The sequence below is a fragment of the Lottia gigantea genome (assembly GCF_000327385.1).
Source record: "Lottia gigantea unplaced genomic scaffold LOTGIsca_27, whole genome shotgun sequence".
Lineage (NCBI taxonomy): Eukaryota > Metazoa > Mollusca > Gastropoda > Lottiidae > Lottia > Lottia gigantea.
The window spans coordinates 822,647-834,698 of NW_008708846.1; the positions used below are offsets into that span (position 1 = coordinate 822,647).

Genomic DNA, 12,052 nt, shown 5'->3' on the forward strand with positions numbered 1-12,052 from the left:
TATAACGTTTTTATCCGACAACAACGAGGAACTACTTAATAGATTACGAGTAATATTAGCGGCAATGAAGGAAGGACATCGATCACACAGACAATATAATGAAGTAAATTGTATATTAAAAAGACTCCTAGAGAAAATTATCATAGATAAAAATGACTATAAATGTGTTATTAAAAATGTCAAATAAAGAACAACTATTCGTTATCACCTCAAATAAATCAGACATTAAATTGTCTGTAGATTATGAGTACGAACTTGATCGCAATCAAAAATATGAATTGGGATTAAAGTATTTCTCTGTTTACAATTTCATTAGAAATATCAACGAAAAAAATAACCAAATAAAAATATCAACAGATAATGGAGTTACATTCAAAACCATACGTTTATTACCAGGAAGCTACGAATACGTAGCAATTAATGAATATCTATCTAAATATGGAGGAAGTGTAAATGGTAAAAACAATATTGAATTCGAAGGTAATTTGAATCTGAACAAAATAAAATTGATATTAAGAAATAATAGTCAAGTTGATTTCAATGTAGAAAATTCATTGAATGCGTTACTAGGATTTGATAAACAAATATACATGCAATCCACTTTAGCACCACACAAAGTTAATATCGAGAATGATATCGATGTGATAAATATACATTGCAATTTAATAAACGGTGGATTTTTCAATAAATACAAACGTCAGATTATTTGCGGTATTCCAACATTCACTGTACCGATTGGATATAGAATTATAGAGAAATCATTTCAACCGACATATTTACCACTTAATTCCTTTATGATTAAAGATATAAATCTGGAAATCAAAGATGGTAAAAATAGGTGTATAGATTTTGGTAACAAGGAAATTGTTATTCAACTTCATTTAAAACAAAAAAATTAACACTCTTCATTCTCTTCTTGAATAGTTAGATAATCGAAATCATCAAATTCATAGTTTTCATCCAAACTCAAGTCATCTTTATCACTATAAGATACATGATTCCTTCATCGTCCGGTGCTTTTCTCTTAACGAGATTCAGATAACTTCTAAAAACTTTCTTTTGTTTATCATCATCCTTTGGAATAACTACTCAATTGGTGAAACTTTTTTCCCATGGTTTCTTAAATTCATTCGTCACATCATGTCCACTAGCTAATCGAATATAATCTTCTACAGCTATCTTATCATTAGAGTAACCCTTAAACGTTATCTTTTCTTTAAGAATACCGTCAAAAGTTAAAATAATATATTTAACTTTTGGCGCTAAATATAAACCATATATAATTCCACCATCACCATAATCATTCTTTCCTTTACAATAATCATTTTCGGACACCAACCCAGCTTCATTTAATTTATCCCAATTGCTAGACGAAATGTATAAACTATCAGTATCTGTATAGTATATTTCTGGCTTATAAAATCCATCTATTACGTGAATAAAATTATTCATTATTTTTTTACTGTGAGATAATACGAATGATCCCAAATGAGTAAGTGTTAGTCTTGTAGATTTATGAGGTATACAGTCAAATTCTTTTTCTTCTTCATTTATCTCAACGATATATTGAGTCTCATTTACTTTAGGATAGCTTTTGACGTGGGAATCGAAGTTGGCTTTTAAAGTTGCTTCACTCCATAAATGTCTCGATGTAGTTATATCCTTCTGAATAGATTTCCCATACAATGAATTACCTAATAATTTCATGCAATTACTACCTACAATATTACCTCCTTGTTTATATTTATTTCTTAGATCTCTCAAAATTAAAATATAATCTCTATATGGTGGAGTTTTAAAATTTTCTTCGTATACTATACCATCTAATATTCTAATAATTCGTCCACCGGCTTTGACTATTTCTTGAATATCGACCGATGTTAAAACTTCTGAACAGAAACCATTTCTGAACCTGATTTTAGTGCCAGTTTCCTTATTACCTTCTTTGTTTGTAAAAGTAATTTTATCTTTAGCTGGTATGGGTTGGAAGAACATCTTGGTAGGATATTCAAACCAGACTTTTAAAATAGCCATTCTAGGTCTGAATTTCTGCTCATTAAAGAGCTTAACAAATTCTTTATTTTCTTTCAGTAGAAACGGTCTACCACTTTCCGCTTTTGGATATTCGCTTTATAAATCCGACATGGCGGAAGTGTACAAACTGTTAGCATCAAAGGCCATTAGTTTAGTACATTTTATTTTTTTAAGTTTTGAATTAACTTCCGTTTTATCTTTTTTACTTTTACTATACTCTTTAAATAAATCAATTATATTATCACTTGGTGTTTCACTTTGTGAAATAAATTCCTTTAATATATTACAAATTTCATCCATTTTATTCGTTTCAAATGATTTTCGATTTGCCGAAACTCTTCCTCCTTTAATGGATTGTCTGATAAAATATCTTATAAAAGGGTGTGTATGTGAGTAAACTTTTTCTACGTTTTCTTTTTCGGTGTGTTTCGGAACCATTCTAGTACTTTCATACCATTCTTCTTCAACCATTTCTTTATTGTAATGATATAAATAATACCAACCCTTGAAAGATAAAGAAGGAGCCGTTAGATTATTGGAAATATTCTGAAATACAACTTCTTTCATAACTTTGTTATATTTTATCAAACAAGCTCCGAGACATAATGTATCTCTTTTAGCATAAGGTTCCCATTTGTGTCTTAAAGATTCCCAATTATCTTCGGTGTATTTTGCAATATTAATATCGGTGATCTTTCTCAAATTCATCGGTAGATTAGATGAATTTCCCCATGCTGCCAAACTAGATTTTTCATGTTGATTTAGTTTTAGAGGTGAAACTTGAGTTACCGCATTATCATCTCTACAAGTTCTCCATACGTTTTCATCGTAATTATTTTTTATTTCTTAAATATTCATTGGTGAATGAATTAGTTAAAGGTAGAGACAGAATCCCTCTAGCTGTTACTAGTTGACATTGCGTTAGTTTTTTCGCATTTTTAAGCACGATCCAGTTATCAAAACCGCTACCATTATGAGAAATTAATGTTATTCTTTTTTTATCTATTTTTCCTAAATGTTGTAACATTTGATCGATACAATCTTTACCCACAAAAATTTCTACTATATTCATTAATTTATTATAAAATTCTTCTGGAACACTATCAGTGGGATTTAAATCTGGAAAGTTATGTTTTATTCTGTCTAAAATTTCTCTTCGACTTTCTAAATTAATTAACGTGCAAGAATAAGGAATGGCTTTATTCGTTTCTTTTTCGCTATAGGTTTCGCAATCCCAAACAATCATCGTGAATTGTTGGAGAAACATTCAGTTTTAGAGGTATTGTGTTAGCGCATTATCATCTCTACAAGTTCTCCATTCATCGTAATTATCTTCTATTTCTTTAATGCCTAGGGTTTTGTTATTTTTTCTAATGAGACAGAAATGCGATTTATGTAAGTAAAATACCCAATTTAATTCTTCGGATACTTTCTTTGGTTGAAAATGTCTATGTTTGGGCATATAAATTTGAAAATAAGTACTAAATTTCTTATTGAATTCACAGATTCTAGCAGTTGTCATAACTCCTTTTCTGTTTGATTTTGAAAAACTGTTGATGAAATCTTGAAATTCTTTTGTGTAGTCTTTGTTCAAAACACGATTAACGCACTTTATAAAGCAGTATCCATCGCTCGGTATATAACAATTGATACCGATATATTCATTTATCTTGTTGAGTAGGGTAACACCACTACCCTTTTTTGATCTTTTTATTTCTTTGAAATTGTTTGTACGTAAAATGATTTTTCCAGAGAAATACCAATGAGAAGCATCCGATTTTACATCCACTATTGCGAAGAAATTGTGAAAAGTTTTGGCATTAAATTGCATGCTTTGTTTGTGTTCTCCATCTTGAATTGTCTCTCCATCTAATTCAATTTGTCCGTTAAATGTACCAAATTTATCAGAGATAAGGTTAATAATACTGAAAAAAAGTTCATTTGATATGAATTCAATTTTATTCATATTTTTTAAGCAACAATTTTTAACTAGGAATTTTTGACTTTTATTGATGATATTTCTACATCAAATTTATCTAAAAATTTCATTGAATTTTTCTAATTCTTCAATGGTTATGTTCTCATCTTCTCTGGATCTTTCAAAAAATATAAACAATTTATTAAGATAATTATTTAAAATTTCTGTTTTCTTTTTATAATGAGATTTCTGTTTTGATGTAAAACCTAAAGTAATCAATCCACAAGATGAAGTTTGAATGGCAGTGAACGTGGCTAATACAGTTGGGACAATTATTGGAAGCATTAATCCACCGTATACGGCTGTTGCCACCGTTATCCCTACTGTTAGAACTGTACTTAATGTTTTGGAAACAGAATCAATTCTACTCCATGTCTTTCTGCATTAGTTAAAGTGTTTTAGTTTTTTTTAGTTCATTTTGTTTTTCTATCATGTAGTTTTGTCTGCTTTCTAGTTCCATTTTTTAGGTAATTAAATTAAGTGAACTTCTGATAAAGTTGCTATGTGTTTACTATCTTTAATAAAAACTTCTATAAATACTTTCGAATCATTAATCTTGTTTAGATGAATTGAAAGATACGGTTCTTCAATACAGATTGATATAATAACATATGCATCATCATCTCTTATTGTTGGTATCAAAAATTTTTGTTTTTGTTGACTTTTATGAATATCAATTAAGGTAAATATATCATTATTAACAAAGTATAGTTTTACGTATTCATAGTCTGTTGCTCGTAAAAACTCATAACTGCTTGCTTCTTTTTGTGGTTCTGGATTTCTAATAATACTTACTGATGGTGGAGTTTCCGTTTCCAATATCATTTGAAATTCACTAAATGAAAGATTATTATCTTCTTTATCTGGAATGATTAACATTCTAAACCTATCTATATATTTTCCACTCGTTTTAATTTCATATAAGTGATTAACCTTGTTGTTTTCGTCGTTAATTTCTAATTCTTTAGTTTCTACATTTTCTGTACCATTGATAAACTGAAGAACTTTGCGAGCGTTAAATTGAGAATTGGATGAAAATGTTGAGTTTTGTATGAAGAATATTGAATCAATAATATAATTTCAATTATAAGTTTTCCTTTGAAAATAAAACTAGAATAATCACCAAGAAACATTTTGTAGGGATTATTAACACCACTATGTTTAAATAGTCTAATATTTGCTGTAATTCCATATTTTTTTATATTCATAGTCTTTTGATCTATCAATATTATCAGTAATAGAAGCATCGTCACGTCTCAAACTTTCAAATGGAAGACTAAAATAATATGATTTATTTTCTTTCTTGAGATACTTTTCTAATGCGATTATATTTTTGTGCTGTTTTAGAACTACATTGTTAATAGTGGTTATCTGTTGTTGAATAACACTATCATCAATGTTCTGTATTTGTTGTTGAATATAGGTTTTGATTTCACTATCATCAATAATTTGTATTTGTTGTTGAATATAGGTTTTGATTTCACTATCATCAATAATTTGTATTTGTTGTTGAATATAGGTTTTAATTTCACTATCATCTATGTTTTGTATTTGTTGTTTAATATTTGTTAGTTCTTTTTGTAATTCACTGTTAAATTTAGTTTCCAGAGCATTTAATTCCTGTTGAAACGTTTCTTCATTTTCATCTGGAATGTTATCTATTAATTGTTGAATGTCTAATTTTTGTTTTGCAATCTTATCATCTAATTTAGATATTAATGAAATTAAATTTTGTAACTCAGTTTTGTTCACTACGTTGACCAATTCTTTTTGAATAAAGCTTATTAAACCTTCTACCTCTTGTTTACACATGATGCAGAAAAGTAGGACGTAAAACTCCATTCATTTCATTTCATTTTCTTGTTATAGTTTAGTATCATTAACAAAATTTTATTATTTAGTTGACGTTTGAAGAATCTTTTAACATTACTTATTTTATCGTCTAAATGGTTTTTATTTACTTCAGTTGAATTTATTTGATCCCGTAAATATTTCTTGTGAACAGCGTCATTATCATTTTCCAGAGATTTTAAATTAGTTACTTTGAAATTGTTCATATCTAAATCACCTTGAAGAGTGTCTCCGATTTGATCCACAAAGTAAGGTTTCGCTTTATTTTTTCCATGCTCTAGTGTTAGGTTTTTTAGTATCTAAAGGTAACGAACCTAATCCAAACTTGTTCGCCATTTTTATTGAGTTAAATTTATTACAATTTCTTCAAACTGTTTTCCTAAACTTAATTGATATAAAACCCAAAGTGAAAGCTGACCAAAAAATTTTTGTCCCGGTAATTGAATTTGAAATGTTGAACATTTGATTGGTTTATTAGTCAATTGCACTATCTCTTCAGTTGGTTCTAATCCATAAGAATCGAAAAAATATAAGTTATTTGAAGAGTCTTTGTACAAAGCAGAATGATGAACTCCTTTTTGATCGAAAGTATGTATATTTGTTAAAGCGTAAAATTTACCTTTCTTATATTTCAGATCATTTATTTCATCTCTCATACAATAATAAAACGGTGATATATTTAACTCATTCGCCCATCTCATAAGTTGAATGTTTGTGGTTGTATCAATTCCATATTTATAGAGAAAGTCGGTTTTTTGAGGAGTATGCGGTAAGTATTGTTGAAAACCCAATTGACAAAATATATACGTAGTTTGTGCTTGAAAAAAATTGTGTAACATTCTGATAAATTACCTTCAATAATATTTTGAACATAAATTTGCATTTAAATTTAAGAAAGCGTAAATGCTTTTCTACATCTACATTTCTTAATCTTCTATCAAATTCTTCATCGTCAACTTTGTTTTCGAGAAATTCATTCCTTTTTTAAAAGTCAGTTTTTTGAAGTTTGTTTTGATAAAAGCTTCCTATGATTTGTTCTTTGTCTTGATCGATTAATTCATATGTCGGAGGTGGGTGTTTATTTTATCAACGATGAATATTTTGTTTGTCCAGTATCCAACGTAACCTTTTTCGAATTTGCTTTCTTATTTGAAAATACGAACTCGATCTCCAACTTTAAATTTGGGTTTGTTATGTAGTTATGTTGTGTGTTAATTGACTTTATAATATTTGGATTATTTGAGGCTGTGTTGGTGTGACACCTATAGATGAATGAATTTTGTTATTGTATTTATCTTCAACCTCTGGTAGTATTTTAAGCCATTTTTGGGATTTCAATTCCGTGAACTTTTTGAATAATTTATTTTTTAGAGTTCTATTATATCTCTCAATAACTACAGCTTTACCTTCATTATGCGTGCTGTAAATTTCAAATCCTAGAGATTTCATATTTTTGTTATAAAATTCACTTCCTTTATCTACCCACAGTTTTTCTGGACGTCGGTTAGATTGTTTTATAATCGTTTCAAATGCGTGTTTGACTGAAAGTCCTGTTTTGTTTTTCACAGGAATAACCCAAGCATATCTCGTATACAAATCTATAACTGTTGAGCAATATTTAAATCCTCTTTCTACTGGCATATTAATTAAATCGGCTGACCATATTTCATCTTTTTCAAACACGTTAACTTTTATGAATTTCATCCGCTAATCCCATGCCCAATTTCATCTTTGTTTTTAGCAGTTTTATGATTAGAGCCCTTTGCATTCTCTCTTTGAAAGTTGGATTTGGAATATTTTCAAGTTCGATTATCATTTGTCTGTCTGCTTCGTGTCTGAAGTTTATATCTTTGTTTCTGTATAGTATGTCGTGTTTAAGCGCAGTGGTGTCAACTCTATTGACGGGTTCTTCGCCGGGTTTGGGTTTATCGTATTCGTCTAATCGCAGATCTAACCTGGTACCTGGATTAGTGTAATTATGACCGGGAAGATTTTTTTCTCCGAAATATTTCGCCCATGGAAATCCAGGAAGAGAACCCAATGAACCAAAATAAGTTTTTGGAGCGTGAGCGATAATCATTTTTATCCTATAACTGTAAAACTTTTTCCTTTCCTTTCTTCTAATCTCCTGTTTCGCAGATCTCTTATTAGTTGTAATTCTTTCAACTCGTCAGATTGTTTTACTGAGTCGCTTGTACTCTTTCCCGCTTCCGCGATTGACCCGACGGCCGGATGAAATAAGTGATTTATTGTTTGAAACAAAGCTAGCTACTTTTGGAATTATTGTTTTACTTAGAGAAAATATTGATGAAAAGATACCATCGCTCGAATAATCTTCGAATTTGTGTTGTTCGTGTTTTAGAATTAAACTCATCCTATTTTTAAATGAATTAATTTAACGAAGAAATTGTGGTCTGTTTTTTTTTCGAAAAAAAAGAAATATCTCCCTTCTGGAAGTTTCTATACTAAAAACAACATTATTTAAAACGAGGCTATTTCAAAACCGGATGTTAAGCGGAACAAGGATGTTATTTTATATAAGGGTATTTTTAATATGCTTTTTTTGATGGAATGTAGGAATTGATTGAAGTTGTTTTTGGTGTAAGAGTTTATGAAATGTAGGGTGTATAGGTCTTTTTTGGTGTAAGAATTTATGGAATGTAGGGAGTTTAGGTCTTTTTGGTGTAAGAATTTATGAAATGTAGGGTGTTTAGGTCTCTTTTGGGAACCTTTCAATATGGTCGCACTTTCCCCATGAAATGAAATGGAATGGGGAATTCCCGTGCGACCATATTGAAAGGTCTAGTGCTACTATTGGGCAATGTATGGTACTAGCCACAAGACCACAATGCATTACTGCGCCTTTACAAATTGGACTGGCGGTTCAAATGCATCATAATTATGGTTCACGTAGCCTCATAGACAATCTTCACTGTCAAGGGTTCTGTTCTTCATATTCTGAAGTGCGATTGTTTGAGAAATGTGCAGCTGCACAATCTGGTGACACTTCTTTAGAGTTCGAACAGGGACCTTCATTTCCAGAACTTGATCACATGTGTACACAACTAGAAACGGAAGATACACAGAACGACACAGGGTCAAATAATGGTGCTAGTGACGAACAAACATTGTCTCTTGAGCATGTGGTTCAACCTTTGCAGATGGATACCGAGTCTATATCTACCAGGGATTCCTTCAAATCTGGTCAGCATGTTTCGTCCCAACATTTGACACCAGCTTCTAAACTTTCTACAGGTAATTTTCGTCAATTTATTGGTGACAATGCTGAATCCATACACACTGGATGGAAAGTGATCATTCTACGGAATGGGGGTTATTGAGACAATTACGCCAGCAGTTCTGAAAAGAGCAACCATTACACGTCTCACAGGAACAGAATTAGCAGCCAGGAGAGAAAGGAACTCTAATATACCTATTCTCTATTACCATGAACATAAAGATATGCCCCTTCATTATCACGAACTTCTTCTCGATACTGAATGGAGATATAATACCGTCTCAGAACTTGACCTGATGTGGAAGATCTCGTGGCCGTTGCGTCCGAACAGACCAGGTTGGTCAGGATTTATGCAAACTGTACACTGCGAACCACATTTTGGTAAATCGACGGTCAGACAGACAGTGGGCAGGTGTGTCAAAGGATTTGGTTATTGAGCAGACAATGATGCGGACTATCAAGGGGAACGGAGGACTGGTACATGGTCGTGGTATGGATTCAGTCTATGCCATTTTGTACCTTGTATAATGAGTCCATGCAGGATTTTACAAACATATGACAAACAAGTAGCGATCAGCACAAAGAAATAGCTGGCGGCCGTGTCAAATGTGACACACACGATACAAGAGTCGTTTTAGAGTATCTGATTGAGCATAATCCTTTCGAGTTCTCTGATGAACTCCAGAATATAGCAACTGGCGAAACTGCTGCACCTGACTTGAATTACTACAAAGCCCGTGAAATTGGAGTGCAAATAATGAAAAATATGTATGGAAAAGATGCTCTTGACATTTCCTTTCGTAAGAAAGACGAAGTTGTCACCATGGCCACGAAACATAGTGTAACAATTAGAGGCAAAAACGTTCAAGCCGATCCTCTGCTTTTGGAACAGCGATTGATCATCTTAGGCGAACAGACATGAACAACATAACTGACCTGTTTACATACGAACTTACAAGTCATCCTGCATCCCTTTTTGATAATAGTGGTATGATGCGAGAGGCTAACAAGGCACAACTTTCAGAAGCATTGGGTAGCTTCACAATTCAGGAAGTTTCTATTTCGGAATTTCACGTTGTAGATGGAGGTTCATTATTGCACTTGATTCCATGGAAACAAACAAACTCATCAGTTGTCACTTTCAATGATATATGTATGTCATATATAAAATTTCTGCTTAAGTTTCCTAATACTACGGTTGTGTTTGATGGGTACAACGGTCCATCCACGAAAGATGAGGCTCATCTAAGGCGAACAAAGGGCATAATGGCACAGACCATTGTTGGTTTTTGTGGTAAAAAGCCATTGAAGTCTAATAAAGGAACATTCTTAGCAAATGAAACTAACAAAAGGAACTTTATCGATTTGTTGATAAATCGGTTACATGAGAATGGTATTGAAACAAAAGTGGCTGTAGGTGATGCTGACTTACTGATTGTAAAAACCGCGATTGATTCCAGTCAAAAAGGTGTAACTACTTTGCCTGGGCGAAGATAATGACACATTAGCACTGTTATGTTATCACTCAAACGTAACAGAAAGTGGCCGACTGTTCTTCCGGTCTGAGATTAGGGAGATTGAAGAGTAACCAGTTACTATTCAATATATGGCACTGGCACAGGGTTAAAGTTATGTTAACAATAATTGTGATGCTAATATGCAATGAACTAAATCAAAGAAGATCATAACGGTTATCATATAAATCTTCTTGAAATTCATAATACTTATAATCTACATTTACGGAAATAACATTATTGGGACAAATGTCTGTGGAAAATACAGAATCATAAAAACTCTGACTGCTTCAAATTTTCTGGAATAATGAAGAAAAGCGATTAATGGCTGCAGGTATAGAAAGTAAATTGTTTTAGACTATTATATACTATAAAGTACAAAGACAGAAATGAAAATATTTAATTCTGTTAGATCACTCTACATCATCGGTGGGGTCAAGTCGACCACGAACAAATATATCCTGTAGATTTTTATTTTTCGAATAAGCTATGACTAATTTTTTGTAAAAAATAGTGGGGAATTCGGGATGCTTGGCAAGAAATGTTATTGAATAGAGCAAAAAATGGGATTATTTGAGAATCAAACTGTATATTTAGTCCACAGGGTGAAATAGTTTTTAGTTGATTCATCCAAAAGCTCTCCCTGTATAGTCTTGAACTTTTAGGGTTGGTGTCTTCTTCTGCGATGACCTTTTGAATGGGCGCCACCTTCATATCTGCGAGGGAATGGTTGAGAGAGTTGAAATGGTTCCCAATAGGCTTATCCAGATGATGGGAGATGTCGAAACGATGGCCGTTAATTCTTTCTCTCAAAGAGTTTTTAGTTTCGCCTACGTATTGTAAATGACATTTTTCGCATGAAATTAGGTAAATGATATTTGTGCTGGTACAAGAAAGCTCACCGTTAATAGGGAATTGTTTACCGTTATGCTTATTAGAGAAAGAATGGGTCTGAGAGGAAGAATTCAAGATATAAATGGGATATTGGTACTCTGAGAAACAGACTTGGTGAAGAAATGTGTAAAATCCCACCATTATTGCATGTGTTAACAGGCTGTGATACAGTTTCAAGAATGTTTGGAATCGGCAAATTTATGGTTCTGAAAAAGGCTGTAAAATCTGAATATTTCCGTAATATATGTAAATTGTTTTTGAAACCAGATTCAACAAAAGCAGAAGTAATGGCAGCTGGTGAAAGGGTACTAGTTGCCGTATACCGTGATCTCAAACACGAAAAGCTAAATGAGCTACGGTATCGAAGATTTCGAGAGAAAGTTTCGACAAGTAACTCGCAAGTCACCATTTAATGCTTACCACCGACATCAGACTCAGCCAAGTATCACGTAATGAGAGTATATCACCAGGTACAATGCTTGAAAGATAATCATCTTAGTTCAAACGAGTGGGGATGGACTCTTCTACATCAAAGATACAAGG

At 32.0% G+C, this 12,052-nt stretch overlaps 4 protein-coding genes across 4 annotated transcripts; 1 reads left to right on the forward strand and 3 right to left on the reverse strand.

Annotated features, from left to right (window-relative positions):
• Positions 1-152: 152 nt before the first annotated feature.
• Positions 153-899, forward strand: LOTGIDRAFT_160991 (hypothetical protein; the record flags this gene model as incomplete). The annotated part of the gene is made up of 1 exon (XM_009056242.1): positions 153-899. The coding sequence occupies one exon, from the start codon at positions 153-155 to the stop codon at positions 897-899; it is 747 nt and encodes a 248-aa protein (XP_009054490.1).
• Positions 900-1,089: 190 nt separating this feature from the next.
• On the reverse strand, positions 1,090-1,995 carry LOTGIDRAFT_160992 (hypothetical protein; the record flags this gene model as incomplete). The annotated part of the gene is made up of 1 exon (XM_009056243.1): positions 1,090-1,995. One exon carries the CDS (start codon positions 1,993-1,995, stop codon positions 1,090-1,092), a length of 906 nt encoding a protein of 301 aa, XP_009054491.1.
• Positions 1,996-2,130: 135 nt separating this feature from the next.
• On the reverse strand, positions 2,131-3,280 carry LOTGIDRAFT_160993 (hypothetical protein; the record flags this gene model as incomplete). The annotated part of the gene is made up of 2 exons (XM_009056244.1): positions 2,131-2,879; positions 3,004-3,280. The coding sequence occupies 2 exons, from the start codon at positions 3,278-3,280 to the stop codon at positions 2,131-2,133; spliced, it is 1,026 nt and encodes a 341-aa protein (XP_009054492.1).
• A 1,902-nt stretch (positions 3,281-5,182) lies between these two features.
• LOTGIDRAFT_160994 (hypothetical protein) lies at positions 5,183-5,824 on the reverse strand (the record flags this gene model as incomplete). The annotated part of the gene is made up of 1 exon (XM_009056245.1): positions 5,183-5,824. One exon carries the CDS (start codon positions 5,822-5,824, stop codon positions 5,183-5,185), a length of 642 nt encoding a protein of 213 aa, XP_009054493.1.
• Positions 5,825-12,052: the final 6,228 nt, after the last annotated feature.